Source organism: Cydia splendana, chromosome 1 (genome assembly GCF_910591565.1).
Source record: "Cydia splendana chromosome 1, ilCydSple1.2, whole genome shotgun sequence".
NCBI lineage: Eukaryota > Metazoa > Arthropoda > Insecta > Lepidoptera > Tortricidae > Cydia > Cydia splendana.
The window spans coordinates 5,125,857-5,140,497 of record NC_085960.1 but is presented as its reverse complement, the minus strand read 5'-3'; the positions used below and the strand labels follow the sequence as shown (position 1 = coordinate 5,140,497).

Sequence of the window (14,641 nt, the reverse complement as noted above, 5' to 3'; positions counted from 1 at the left end):
AATGCAGTTGTAAAACACACGTAAGTATGCATTCAAGTATTTAAAAAGTACTATTTGATTTTATTTATATAAAAACCACCAATTTTGTGGGTAATTATTATTGAAGACAGTTTAATTTTCGATGCTCATTGAACCTAACCTATAACCGTTGTTTCTTTCAGTAGACGTCCAAATAACTGGCTCCCGTCTAAAAATACCACCATCTGCAGCGCCCATTTTATTGGCAACAAAAAATCAGAAAATCCTCTACACCCGTCGTATGTGCCTACAATTTTTCCTGTTAAAGAAAATATAAAAAACTTGGAACAAAAAATTGAAAGATTTGAAAGACACCAACGTCGAATGCAACGAGCAGGATCAGTAAAAGAAGATAAGCCCTGTCAGAAATTAAGACCTGAAAATAGTGTTGAACTTGAACCTCAAAAACCATCCAGTCGAAGTGTCGGATGTCAAAATGATAATATATCATGTGAAAATGAGATTTATACTCCATTCTTTTTATGTAATTTATTTAATTATAATGGTGTTTGCACTGCTGAGGTCCAGTGTAACATTGTATCAAAAATAATGACACATAAAAGTTGTGAAGCAAATATTGTTACAGTTAACAAAGTTATGAAGGATTTTAGTTGTGACCCTATTGACCAACATTCACAAATTCTGCTTTGCCCTGGATTTCATGGGATAAGTTCAATGAAAACTGATGAAAATTTAATTAACACAACAGGGGTTTCATTTTCAGTGTTTAATCTACTCTTGAATTTACTTCCTGATGTCGAAACCAAGTTTATAAATAAAAAAACAAAGTTACTTATTACACTGATGAAACTAAAAACAGGATTACGTTTTTCAGCATTGAGTGTTATATTTCAAATACACAGAACAACCGTACATAGAATATTTGAAACCTACTTGTTTTTGTTACACTCTGTGTTAAAAAAATTCATTATATGGCCCACAAAATTAACTGTTCAAATTAATATGCCAGAGTCATTTAAAATCGATTATCCAAATACTCGTGTCATAATAGACTGTACTGAGATTCACACAGAATGTCCTCCAACAGTTAAACAGAGGGTTCAAATGTACTCAGATTATAAACATAGTTATACAGTAAAATTTTTAGTTGGTTGTACTCCTTGTGGATTCATAAGTTTTGTATCTAAATGTTATGGAGGTCGCTCTAGTGACTGTTTTATAACAAATCATTGCGGAGTGATAGATTTATTGGAGCCTGGTGATACTGTCCTTGCTGATAAAGGGTTTCCTGCTATTAAAACATCAGTTGATAAGAAAAAAGCTGTTGTAGTTATGCCGCCGTTTCTTCATGAACAACAATTTTCACCGGAGGAAGTAGAAGAAACATATAAAATTGCTTCATTGCGAATCCACATAGAAAGAGTCATACAGAGGATTAAGCAATTTCATATTTTCGATAAAATACCAATTAGTCTGTTAAAATATAGAGATCAAATAGTTTATGTTGTTTGTGCGTTAGTAAATGTTGAAAATCCAATTATTAAACAATAAATGTAATATTTTATGTACTGTTTTAAAGCAACATTTTTGTGAAACTCCGCTTATAACGTATTTTTATACTGACTAACACTATGTAAACTAAACATTATAATTGTACTTGAAAAAATCAACTTTTTAAAATTAAGATTGTGTAGCACCGGGTTAGTAATCGAACCCGGCCCAACACAAGTTGATTTGTTCAAGTACAATTTATAAACTCCGCTTTATCTGTTTAGTAATTTGAAAGTTATAAACAGAGGAAATAAAAACATTTTGTTAACTGAACTTCAATTATTTTATTTAACAACCTACTATACATAAAATAAATACAAAATTATTCTTTGTTTTCTTCTAATAAATTGGCATATAACTTTGGTAAATAATAAGTGAAATAAAACTTTTCTAGACGAAGAACTAAGTTAGATAAAAACATATTATCCCTTTTAATAGACACTAGTACACTTCCCTTAGGAGAATATACAAACAAATCACAGACAGGTATATTTGTAACATATATTTGCATCTGAACCTGTGTATAAATTGAGTGATTTTGTTTCAACTTTAAACCATTTTCATCAAATTGTAAATATTTTACATTTGTAACTAAATTATCTCTTTCAATTACAGGTTTATTTGTACATGTTGCAGGACACTTAATGTCTACTAATTTTTTTTCCCATATATTATTGCCACAAATCACAACAGCGTCTGGAGAGCAGCTCAACCATGGCTGGTGGATATTTACCACTAAACCAACCTTCAATACTTCACAATGTGGAAAATATTTATTTTTATATTCTGTTAAAGCCACTTCTTCCATCTTCTTACCGTACTTCATAGCTGATGTTTCAATGTTTTTTGTACTTAATAAATCATTTATTACTCTGTTTACATCAAAACGATCACCCTTTAGCTTATGTGCATTACTTGCTGTTATTCTCAATTTTCTTTCCGTGTACCAACGAGAACTGTTTGCTTGGTCAATGGTTTCAAAACAAATATTTGAACCAGAATCAACATTACAACAAATTTTATCATTATAAAAGTCTTTTAAATGTTTTGGTAGTGATAGTTCAGAGGAGTAATAATAAATAGCAAAGCCCTGCAATGTAAAAATCTCTAGCACTAGCTGGCTAATCTTTTCATTTAATTTAGTTATTTCAGTAATTCTTACTAAGTCGACCAACGTTTCTGCTGCTATAATTTCTTTCTCTTGTTTTTCTTCTAACTCTAAAACTTTATACAAAGGTGTATGAGCTAACGATTCACCTAACGTAGCTGTAGAAATATCCTTTGATTCTAGTTGTTTCATCAAATTATTAAGTTTAATACTTGTTGGTGGGGTTGGAAATAACTCTGCCATTGTCACTCCTTTATCATAACCCAGTAACTTTCGGTACGTTGGTTTGCCCCATTGTTGTGCATGACTGGTTTTCGATTCTGCACTTTCTGCAGAATTTACGTAATGGACTAAGGCACAGACGTGCTTACATTGTCCTGATAGACCTGCCTTGCATTTACAAATTGCACTTTTGATGTTTCTATTGCAATCAAGCTGAAACGACAGAAATAAAAATTAAAAATAGTAATAATGGTTTTCTAAAGATATTGTAATAACAATTAATTTAGAAAAGTACTTACTGTTATCTTAACATCATATACATTTGAAATTTTTGTCTGAGCAACAATTTTGCCAGTTAATATTGTTTCTTGTTGGCCAACTGTTTCTGTGACATCAAAAACATGTCCTGACTCGAATAGCTTTTGGCCTTTTGATATATTTTGACCACGCTGGCGATCATTGATTATTGGTAGAAAACCATATTTTATAATTTTATTCATTGTAAAATCAGTAAAATCACATTTACAGACTTGACAGTGACATCCAATGGGTCTGGAAAGTTTCTTTTTTTACTCGCACGGTGTCTCTACTGTCGGGATTATAACGCCATCTATAGTTTCTGCACGGTGCCTATACAGCCAACCTTGCGTGACCAGCCCCCCCCTCCTTAGGAAATTAATACTTATAATTGATATAGTTCCCGGCATTTAAATTGAACACCGACTTATACAGTAAAATTGAGTCAGTGTTCAATTTAAATGCCGGGAACTACACTTGTCGCAATAATTTAAATAAAACACAATTTTATTTATTAAACGATTTATTCCTCAGTCTTTTCTTATATTTTAAAAAAGCTTTCTGCTGCATCGCAGGCAAAGTGCGGTTTTTTATCCGCACAATATCCGTTCCTTTTAATATTTTATTAATGTTATTGCACCAATTTGTAATCGAGAACTTTACTGTCACGGAAATAAAATATGACAAAATTTCACGGTGTGTGGTACATTTAAAGAAACTAAATGGATTGTTGAACAAAATTTTTTCCATAATTTTGGCCGTCAGATTTAATTCATGGGCTCGGTGTTCCAAGAATCCGTTAGTTTCTTTAATAATTGTACCGAAACACCGAACAGCACCTCTGGATGGGTAAGTAAGGCGTTTCGTGGCGGCATCATACTCTCTTTGATGAATCCATTTGTGGATTGCGCCTTCTTTAGTAGTAAGGCTTTTTCTGCAACTGTCACATTGATTATTATATTTCTGCATTGTTTTTGTTACCACCCATCCAGCAGTGTACGCTCGCGAATGGAGAACATTTAGTTGCTCCCGTTGGGCCTCTTCTACAGTATCTTCTACATCTCCTACTTTGGGACGACCCGGCTCGACCCTAGCAGTTTCACTATCTTCAAATAATGATTTTAAATTAATTATTTGGTCTGCCGAGTCATCCTCACAATTATAAGCGTCACCATGAAACTTTATCATTCTAGTAATCAATAATGATTTAAAGGTGTTCTTGAAACTGTGGCAGTTGGGGTCGTTGTTCCTATAATTATAGGCCCTGACTTGGCCAAAGAAGTTTTCAATTGGATCTGAATTGAAGAACCTTGGGCGCATTATTGTCATATTTTTGCTCTTAAAAAACTGCCACAGCTTCATGAATGTTTTTACCGTGGCAATAAAGTTTTTTAAGGAAGGCACGGATTTCGGATTTCCCTTGGAATCTACATATTTAATTTTTTCCAGTTTCTCGATGCTCTCCGGCCAAAATTCATGGTGCTTAGATTTTTCTGTCACTGCACAGCGTAGCTCTTTTCCTTTCTTTTGTGAATAGGTTGCTGATCCGTTGATGCTATCAAACAATTTATCAAAGAACAAAACTGTTTCAGCAGTGTTTCTTAATGTTTCACTCACAGGTCTGCCGTCCGCATAGTGAGCTAAAAACAAGAAAATGACCATATTTGTTTATTTTATGCATAATAGATTTGTGAAGTTCAAGTAGGTACTTTATCATCAATAGTATTCACTATCTATACCTATTGTTCTATCTTCATAAATTTCATTTCATTCCCTGCAGCACTTTATAGCAACAGACAGACAAATATTTTCGCATATAATATAAGTAGGGATTCGTGTTCTGAGTCTTCTCGGTCTACCGGATATTAATCTAGATATGTACCTATATACCGGGTGTGGCCTGTAATATGAGCAAAAAATTAAACTGTAGGCTGTACTCCTCATACTGACCAACATTTGTTCAGCGACTTTAAAAAATAACTTGTGGTTTGATTTCTAATACACTTTAAAGTTTATTCTAAGACGCAATGTATTGCGAATTTTGTTATGTTTAAGGCATGACAAGCAACGTCTATCACAATGATATGGCGCGGCGATGGCGTCCATTGAAGATAATATTTATTTTGTATGAAAAATAGGGAGTCAAAATACTTCATAATTTTTAAAAGTTGTTGAACAAAAGTATCACCGTTTAAGGAGTAGAGTCTATGTTTTAATTATTTGCTCATGTTACAGGCCACACCCAGTATAACTATCTTTTTACTCTTGCATTCTACAAATGGGTACCTAACTATTTATGTTAGTGAAAAGGAGAAAAAATAATTACTTACAGAAGTTGGCTGTGTAAGATAGAGCCGAAGACAGTGTGTAACTAAATACTTTTACACAGTTCTTGACCTGAAAAGAAATATATATTTCAGTACTCAATATGTAATATATCGTTAATATATTAAAATACCAATAACCAAACTATATTTTAGCGGATAAAATGCAGCAATGTGAATGCAGTATAAATTACTTGAGTATTAGGATATAAAATCATTAAAATATTCCAACTGGTCATAACATTCTCAATGCATCTATAGGCTGATTATAAGGACGGAACCATTTACTACAGTACATAGGTAAAGCATATGCTAGTTGATTGTATAAGAAAATCTTTAGTTATACTAGATTTCACACATTGAGAGGGTATCGACTGTCAAGTGAGTCAGTGACGCCCTCATTATTGTGTTTTCTAATAAACCAATCCATTTGTCTATAATCCAGTAAGTGTAAGTATATATATTAAAATTGTAGCCCTATTGATTTCACCAACTTTTGTTCATTATAATCATTATTGTCTCATAGCTTTATTTTGCTACATCATCTAAATGGCAAATGGTGGCCACTTTTTTCCGTTCAAGTGATGAAGTCAAAAGTAAGTAACATATAAAACTATATCACAGATTAATTATTGTGGGATAAGTAGGACAACACTATTAATATATACTTATTTATACAGAAATTAATTGGTTTATTAGAAAACACAAACCCCCTAATGAGGGCGTCACTTGACGCTCTGCGCAGTCTTAGTAAAAATCGGCACCAACCTTCATCTTTTTAATTTTTTCAGGTATCACATGCTGGTCATTTAACTTATGCAGCATTCTTGTTTCCATATTATTGCAGTCCGTTTCGTATACATCCACGATGTCTCTCCATGTGGATAATTTTCCTTCAAAACAAATGTCTTTATTCAAAAAATTATTTCTCAATCCTTTAATAAGATGAGGAGGGTCGAATATAACCATCAGTTTGACTTCGTTTATTGTTACTGTGCCATCTAAAAAAAACACAGAAAATTAAAAAAACACTTCAAATATCACACCTTTGAAATATCTTATTCTATTTTCGAGTTACAACTGTTTTACGATGGCTTTGCAATGATCTGCCCCGCGCTATGGTAAAAAAAAATTAAGCCTTGAAGAATTATTTAACATACATCAATTCAAAGTGTTATTAAACCTATAAGTACTACTAACCTGGTTCCTGATTTGTCAGTAATTGGTCACGCGCTGTGTCAGCCTTCAGGCAATTTAGAGCCGCTTGGAAAGCTGACCCTTGGTCGCAAATAAGGGATATCGGCTTTAACCCGCATCCTACAACCGCTGTGATAATATCCACGAGTATACTTTTTAATTCTGTGCCTTTAGTAGCGCCTTGGCAAAAATAAAAGGCTATTGGCTGCTGCCACTTGTGGACAGCTCCTCTCAACATAAACACGAGGGCATGATCAGCGAAATCATTTTTTCTCTCGCCAAGCTCTACTAACCCATTAATTTTATCTTTGTTTTTGTCATAAGACAAGCCAGCCTCTAAAGACATTTCGTCAAATATGACTGAACACAGTTTTTTTTTGTAGCTCCATTTTTCGGTCTGAAATTTAAATACATAGATAAGCGTTAAAAACATTTAACTAAATGTATATATACAAATAAAACTAAATTATATCTAAGATCCCTTAATAAATCTAAAATTCAACACAATATGAAACTACTAAATAAACCGCCAGTGAAAAGGTACCTATCACACTTGCTGCGTTCAATTTCGATGGACAGCCAAGAATGACTCACAGCGCGGGTCAAGGTCCCTTTTAAATTACAATTATTACAATGAAACTCTATAATTTTCAACAAAATGAAAACAATATTTGTAGCACCAGCAAACTCAACTTCGACCCAAAATGACCACGACGCGTAACGCAGGTAGCAGATCTCGCCGGCCCTTCCGCTAAGCGCCGGCGCCACGCAGTTTTTCTATAGTGCAACGGTCGTGCGTTCCAGTAATGCCGCCGCCATGCCATTTTTTCTCTACGATGCAATTGTCGCCCGCTCCAGATTCGCGCGCCAAACATCGGTTACACCCCCACCGCGAGGTGACGCCGAGCCCCGAGAGCGTCGCTTCACCCACGCGGTCAAGTAGTATAAAAGGTCGCCGGGTCACGACCCAAATCAGTTGACATCCCAGTCGGCTCCTAGCTAGGACCTTGCTCTAGGCACGGCAGTCTCGAATCACACATTGCGTAAACCCTATATGGTCGCAATTCCGATTCACACGGCTGTCTACTAGACCAAGTCCTCCAAGCGAACTCCTTACTAATACGGAGCAAGCCCGTCCAGATCACACATTGCATAAACCCTCTACGGTCGCAATTCCGATCACACACGGTGTAACTCCTACCCTAGTAAGGCGTAAGCCCAGTGCGGAGTACGTCTCGTCACATCGTTAATTCGCCATACCCGTATCACCTATACGGTCGGTCGCCTACCTAAGTAAACGAACAGTTTGAATTCGCGTAGTGAATAGTGAACATATGTAACAAAGACAATTGTGCAGTGCTAGTGTCATTACGGACTTCATCATCGGTGCTTTATAAGATAACTGTGTACCTATACTCTGTGTGTGTGCTCAATAAAATTCTTATTGGAAGATCTGTCTTGTTTCTGATTAGCCAGGCCTGAACCCATCACCATCTAATAAGAGTGCCAACTAGGTAGAAACCATCTAACTAGTCAGCGCTCTCACGAGGGAACCTCACCATCACCACCTCGTGTTTTACATATTCCTTTTATTAAAATATATTTAAAACCGGGTCCAACGCGATTTTTTTTTACTAGGACATCAGTTAGCTGCGACCACGACCACTGAAACCTGTGTCGAAACGTCGGAAATTAAGGTTACACAATAAATTCGCGTAAGACCAGGTCTTAACTGTTTTAATATGTGATCAAAATACGAAAGTTCAAATTTAATATGCCTTTTTTGCTTTAGTTTTTTTTTTACAATCTTCGCAATGTATTTTTTATTAAAAATTATGATTTCATAATATTGTTTAACTCAGTTATCAATTACTTAATGTAGATCCTAAGATTTTATGACGTAGATACATACCTCTCTTCTTATTACTTCAAATACTTGAGGACAAATCCCAGACTCGATCTTAAGTCCTGCAACCATTTTATTTAGAGTCGATCGCGACGGCAGGATAAAAATTTTGTGCAGGAACCTATAGCACTTAGGGCTTTGTTTCATTATCGACAGTGCTATTAGTTTTTCTTCCAATGAAAATCGACGCCCTTTCTTATTTTTATTGCAAAGGTTGATTTGCATTTTCAAAATAGTTTTCGCATACGGATTCATGTCTTTTGTCAATTCTTGAAAGGATTTCTCTTTGTTGAATTTCAAGGCCCTCTTAGCCCTGTGGTAAAAATCTGCCTGACGTTTAGATTTTTTATATTCGTCGTATATCATTCGGCCCGTTGGTGTCAGGTTCATTAATTTCCCAATCAATCGTTTCCTCTGCTTCTGTGGCCTTTTCGCACTTTGAACTTTAACTTCAACAACACCTGAAAAATATAAGCATTTAATTTAATTTAGGAAATTTTTATGTGGACACTTACTTAATCCAAAATCCTTCCTAAATCGTAAAGAACCGTATTCCGGATAGTATGGGTTCTGGGCCATGTCGCGTCCCGAAGTAACTTATATATCATTAGATATAGTGCATAGCCTACATCGAAATGCTAGGAACACAATTTTTGGCTCCGTAACTTTGTTTAGACTAGTTGGGAGGTGAACATATCAAAAGTCCCCGGCTGTAGCCCCGGTGCTGGGGGGTAGAGGGGGGTAAGCAGGTCTAATTTTTCGGTTTTTCACTGATATCTTGGAAACTTTGCGTCTTAGCGACATCCCCCCCCAAACCCAGCACCCCCTATTTATACGAAAATGATACCAAACACGGCCTATCAGCTTCACTAATGTAGATATCAAGATAAAATTGAAAGCCCTAAAATAAACTTTCAAGAGCGGATATCTCAAAAACTATTTAAGATATCGAAAAACTTGACTTGATAAAACTTGTAAAAAGAATTATCAGCTTTTAGTTTGTCTTAGTAGTCATGTCGCTAAGACGCAAAGTTTCCAAGATATAAGTGAAAAACCGAAAAATGAGACCTTCTTTTCCCCCTCTACCCCCAGCACCGGGGCTACGGCCGGGGACTTTTGATATGTTCACCTCCTAACTAGTCCAAACAAAGTTACGGAGTCAAAAATTGTGTTCCTAGCATTTCCCTCTATACCTTCTTATTGCTTGGCCTATGTAATTTATCTGTAAAATATTGAAACATTGTATTCATACTTTTCAAATGACAGATTCAGTTTTTTTTAACATTTTAAAATGTTTGACTTTGGCCATAATTCAATTTAAATGGAAATCGTTACCGCCGCGCGCTACAAATTATTATTCACAAAAAATATATGAGTGCCTATTATAAAGTGATACTTTTTAGAATGAGGAATAAATGAGCTAAATTGTCCAATATTTTATTTAGTATAAATCACCACACTGTGATTGTAAAGGCCAAAATTGTCCTAAAAATACATATAATATTCATTTTTTGTGCAAAATTCAGTTTATTTGTATGAAAAGGTATAACGATTATTTCAAAAATGAATTCCTCGTCTCTAAATTATACAAAAATGATATATAACTTGCCCTTATTGCTAATAAAATGAAGAAATATAGCATAGATTAGACCTGGGGAGCCGACTATTTCCCCTCTCCCCTTCTTTTGGGTATACGGTATGATTTCGTTGCTACCGGGCCAAATTAGCGCATTCTCCTTCTTCCTCGCGTTATCCCGGCATTTTGCCACGGCTCATGGGAGCCTGGGGTCCGCTTGACAACTAATCCCATGATTTGACGTAGGCACTAGTTTTTACGAAAGCGACTGCCATCTGACCTTCCAACCCAGAGGGGAAACTAGGCCTTATTGGGATTAGTCCGGTTTCCTCACGATGTTTTTCCTTCACCGAAAAGCGACTGGCAAATATCAAATGATATTTCGTACATAAGTTCCGAAAAACTCATTAAAAAAAATAACCAAATTAGCCCATTATTTGGTAATAAGAGTATGCAAGGCATCTAACACAATAATAAAACGTCTATGAACAGAAATGGGAGACATATTTTATAAGATTTGACAATATCCTTGAAGAATCTTCAGACATAAACGGCAATTAAGCCACCAGTGTTGGGTTGCCTATAATCATATGCCCACTTTGATTAACAATGAAACTATTTTTCCGTGAATGTACTCGTAAACCCCTATCCGTTAGTATGCGATTCATTAATGGACGCACCATGGCCCAAATCGGGACACGGTTCTTTGTAACTGCGTTTAGTAAGACTCTGACTGCACTAACTAGAACCATTTGTTTAGTTAGGATGCCAGTTAGGACGATTGAATTAGTGTGTAAAGCGTTTTTATATGTTTTCCGAGCAAAACTCAATCTCCCAGGTACTTTATACTTAATTGTACTACAATGTACAAATTGCGGCTAAAATATCAAATATAAATATTGTCAAGGTAAATACTAACTTTGAACTTGAGACTGTTCCCTTGGTGAATTGGTAGAGGTAACCTCCTCAACCGCAACACATTCTGGAATATTTGCTTCTGGCAAAATCTGCTGCTCTTCAGCATTTGATTGTTTGATTGCAGCTTCAGCAGTTGTTACAAAGACTGCTGAAATAGAAATAACAATTATGAAACAATCAGTCTCACACATATGGATCATGCCTCAGTTCTAGCAGGCTCGCACGGGGCATACTCTAGTTAGACTTACACATGATGATCGTTATTCAAGAATTTCGAGACCTGAACAGGTAAAACTTAGTTTCATTAAAATTACTAGTTACACAAATTGACTTCTGAAATTATTAAATTTCCATACACTTAGTATGGAAAATGGTAACGAAATAGGAATATAAACCTTGGGGCTTTTTTTCTCCTATTAGAACAGAGAGACTTCGTGATTCTGAGCACGTAAAATAGAATGACACATTTATTTGATTTTATTTTTCATTACTCAGTGACTATCATCATACTCATAACGCGAAAGACAGAGTGAGATAACCCTATAATGGGCATAAGAGTGTTAGAAATTATGTAAAATTGAACTCTATCACATTGTAATAAAGTTTCAAATGATAGTGGGGAATAGGTATATTGCCTTTGCTTTAAAAATGATTAAGTTTAAGTACTATTTTATGTAAACACTGTCATTGCCATACAATAACATAAAATATTGCCATTGCTTTAAAAATGATTAAGTACTATTATATGTACTGTCACTGCCATACAATAACACAAAATAAGTTTTTGGCCAAAATTTCATTTTTGGTACAAGCTTTTATCGCCGACTGTACTTTTTTTTCCACAAGCAACGAATACTCATCGAGACAATTCTAAGAACCCCAAACACAATTAGGTTTCGTTGTTTTATCACGGAGTTCCTATGGCCACCTCCGGTCTCCATCATCAGATCACCTCGATGACACCATAATATTGCATTGTCACCCGACTTACATATGTATGTAAAATTTCAGCTCAATCGGAAACCGGTAAGTGGATCAAATTTAACTTGCAAGATTTGATTACACACAGACAACGGTCAGGTGAAAGTAAATAAAAGCTTGTAAAAATGATAAGAATTCACTAACCTTCATTGTGTGACTGTACACTAGGTGAAATACAAGCTGTAACCTTCTCAGCTACAACAAGTTCTGTAATAAAGCTGCTGCATAGTTCGGGCATGGTCTCCTTTTCAATGTCTGAAGTTGTCGGGACAGGTTCTGTGGCTATAGAAACGGCTGTAACATAAAATAGCACTTTAATTTTTTTTTATAAGATTTACTAATAACTTGTGATAATATTAAAATACATAGGAAATAGTGTCATATTCATTTATTTAGCTTACCCATAGTCTGTTTTGGTGTATGGCCCACTGCGGTTGATTTAACCCCCGATGTGGATGGAATGGCAGGAGACGCTAAAACAGAAATACATAATAAACACATTAAAACCGTTGAAAATTATTGTTAATAAGGGCTTATAATTATTATAAAATATCTTCCAAAGGACCTACACAGTGCACATTGCTACAAATTTGTTATGGGTAGTTACGGAAATACTTCTATGGGATAACTTTGGCTTTTCTTATATACATGCGTAATTAAAATGTACGTATATTGGTAAGGCATGTAGGTCCTTCCTCTGACAGTTTTGTTTCCTTATTGGAAATATTACTGTGGTAGGGTAGAGTGGTAAAATAAATTCATTGCCTTCCAAAACGGAGTTATTTAGAAAAAGTATATTTGAAATGGCGCCAAATTTTTTAATAAAATTCCTATTGAACTAAGAAATACAGATGACATGATTAGTTTCAAAAGTAAGTTATTTAAATTTTTTGATAACAAAGCATATTATGTATAAATAGATTTTAATTAACTTTTAAATGATAATTTTGGATGATAAATATTTAATAACATATAATTATAGTGTATGTGAATTTTTGTTAGATGATTTTGATAATTAATGGTAACTACGCACAGCATGCAGTCACAGTCCATAAATGAAAAATTGTATGCCTTACGGCACAACATAGTGATACAGTGATGTATATGGGACCTGTACTTATGTTTGACAAATAAATACTTTTGACTTTTTTTTACTTTTGTGGTGATATTTTATAAAAAAAAATGTTGCCCATGGAAACACTAGCCATGCCTGACCTTAATACAAGAAATTGATTCTTTACATTGCTTGCAGATCTAAGTACCATTAATGAAATATATATGTGCATAATAATATTAATAATGTCTTTGATAAGAAGGCATTAATTTGCATCTAAAATGTAATTGAGTATCTATCATGGCTATCATGCATTTCAGAAAAATTAAACAAACCTTTTTGAGGCACTTGTTGACAGTATGTGTGGTCGTCATGTGATTTACGAACATATGCATGTTCTTTCAGCGGATCCATGTTTTCTAAAATTGATAACAAAATATTATTTTTAAATAACTAAAGTGAAATGTGGTATTATTTATCTACAAATTCTGCATGGTGTTTTTTTAGGATTGGGAAATTTCTATATAAATAAAATAATTAATAAAAGACTGCAACACTTGCCAATGATATCTTTACCCAAAGAAGTACAAAAATGCTAAGCTAAAATTAACACACAAGTGTTAAGATATTAATATCGATCGCATGAAATAATTATCTTACTAGAAACATATGCTCGGTCAGAGTGTACGAAAGGGGGGCCGTTTCTGGGACTTAGATTTTTTTTTTGATGTTGTGTCATTATAACACCTATTTTTTATTGTGTAATCGTAGACAACATGGTAAAATAAGCTTGTTTTGTAGGAATAACTTTTCTCTAAAGTCAAAAATGGCCGAGATATTTGACACGAAAATTGGGATATTTGACCCGAAAGTTGCTGTGTAATTACGTTTTTTGGGTTGTTGAAAAAAAAAATAACCTCGAAGACTAAGGCGGGAGCAAAGCTCCCGCCTTAGTCTTCTAACCTAACCATATCCAAGTCGGCTCTGTCCAGGAAGGTCTTGCTCGCTCGCTTCGCTCGCTCGCTGCCACTGGCTTCAAATATTAAAATATACATTATAAAAAGTCCAACAACTCGGCCATTTTTAATTTTAGAGAAAAGTTTTTCTTATAAAAGATGCTTATTTTGATGTGATTTACACATTACAATCATTTAAAATATATGTTATAATGACACCACTCTCGATGAAAATTTTACAAGTCCCAGCTCCCTTTAAAAACACCAATCTTTGGAGGCGTCTAACTCGGCCATTTTTAATTTTATAGAAAAGTTGTTCTAATAAAAGATGCTTATTTTCACGTGATCTACACATTACAATCATTTAAAAGTGGTGTCATAATGACACCACTTTGCAAAAAAAATTTCTAAGTCCCAGCCCCCCCTTTGCTACACCCCAACCATATGCTCTTATTACAGGAATAAACAAACACTTTGTATTACCTACACATAATAAAATCACCATGCCGTGATTCATGAGTCATCAATTGCATAGAAGTTTATGACATTATCTTTTATGGTCGTAAATGATA

The 14,641-nt window shown here is 34.7% G+C and overlaps 1 protein-coding gene and 1 long non-coding RNA gene across 2 annotated transcripts; both read right to left on the bottom strand.

Moving 5' to 3' along the window:
• Positions 1-4,241: 4,241 nt before the first annotated feature.
• Positions 4,242-6,381, bottom strand: LOC134793826 (uncharacterized). Its single transcript, XR_010144591.1, has 3 exons — positions 6,250-6,381; positions 5,488-5,554; positions 4,242-4,797 (listed from the first exon to the last, which is right to left on the bottom strand). It is a non-coding gene; the product is annotated as an uncharacterized LOC134793826 (long non-coding RNA).
• A 1,939-nt stretch (positions 6,382-8,320) lies between these two features.
• Positions 8,321-13,767, bottom strand: LOC134792070 (uncharacterized). The gene is made up of 6 exons (XM_063763589.1): positions 13,449-13,767; positions 12,461-12,532; positions 12,204-12,353; positions 11,080-11,226; positions 8,591-9,045; positions 8,321-8,350 (listed from the first exon to the last, which is right to left on the bottom strand). The coding sequence occupies exons 1-6, from the start codon at positions 13,525-13,527 to the stop codon at positions 8,321-8,323; spliced, it is 933 nt and encodes a 310-aa protein (XP_063619659.1). The 5' UTR covers positions 13,528-13,767.
• Between the last annotated feature and the right edge of the window lie 874 nt (positions 13,768-14,641).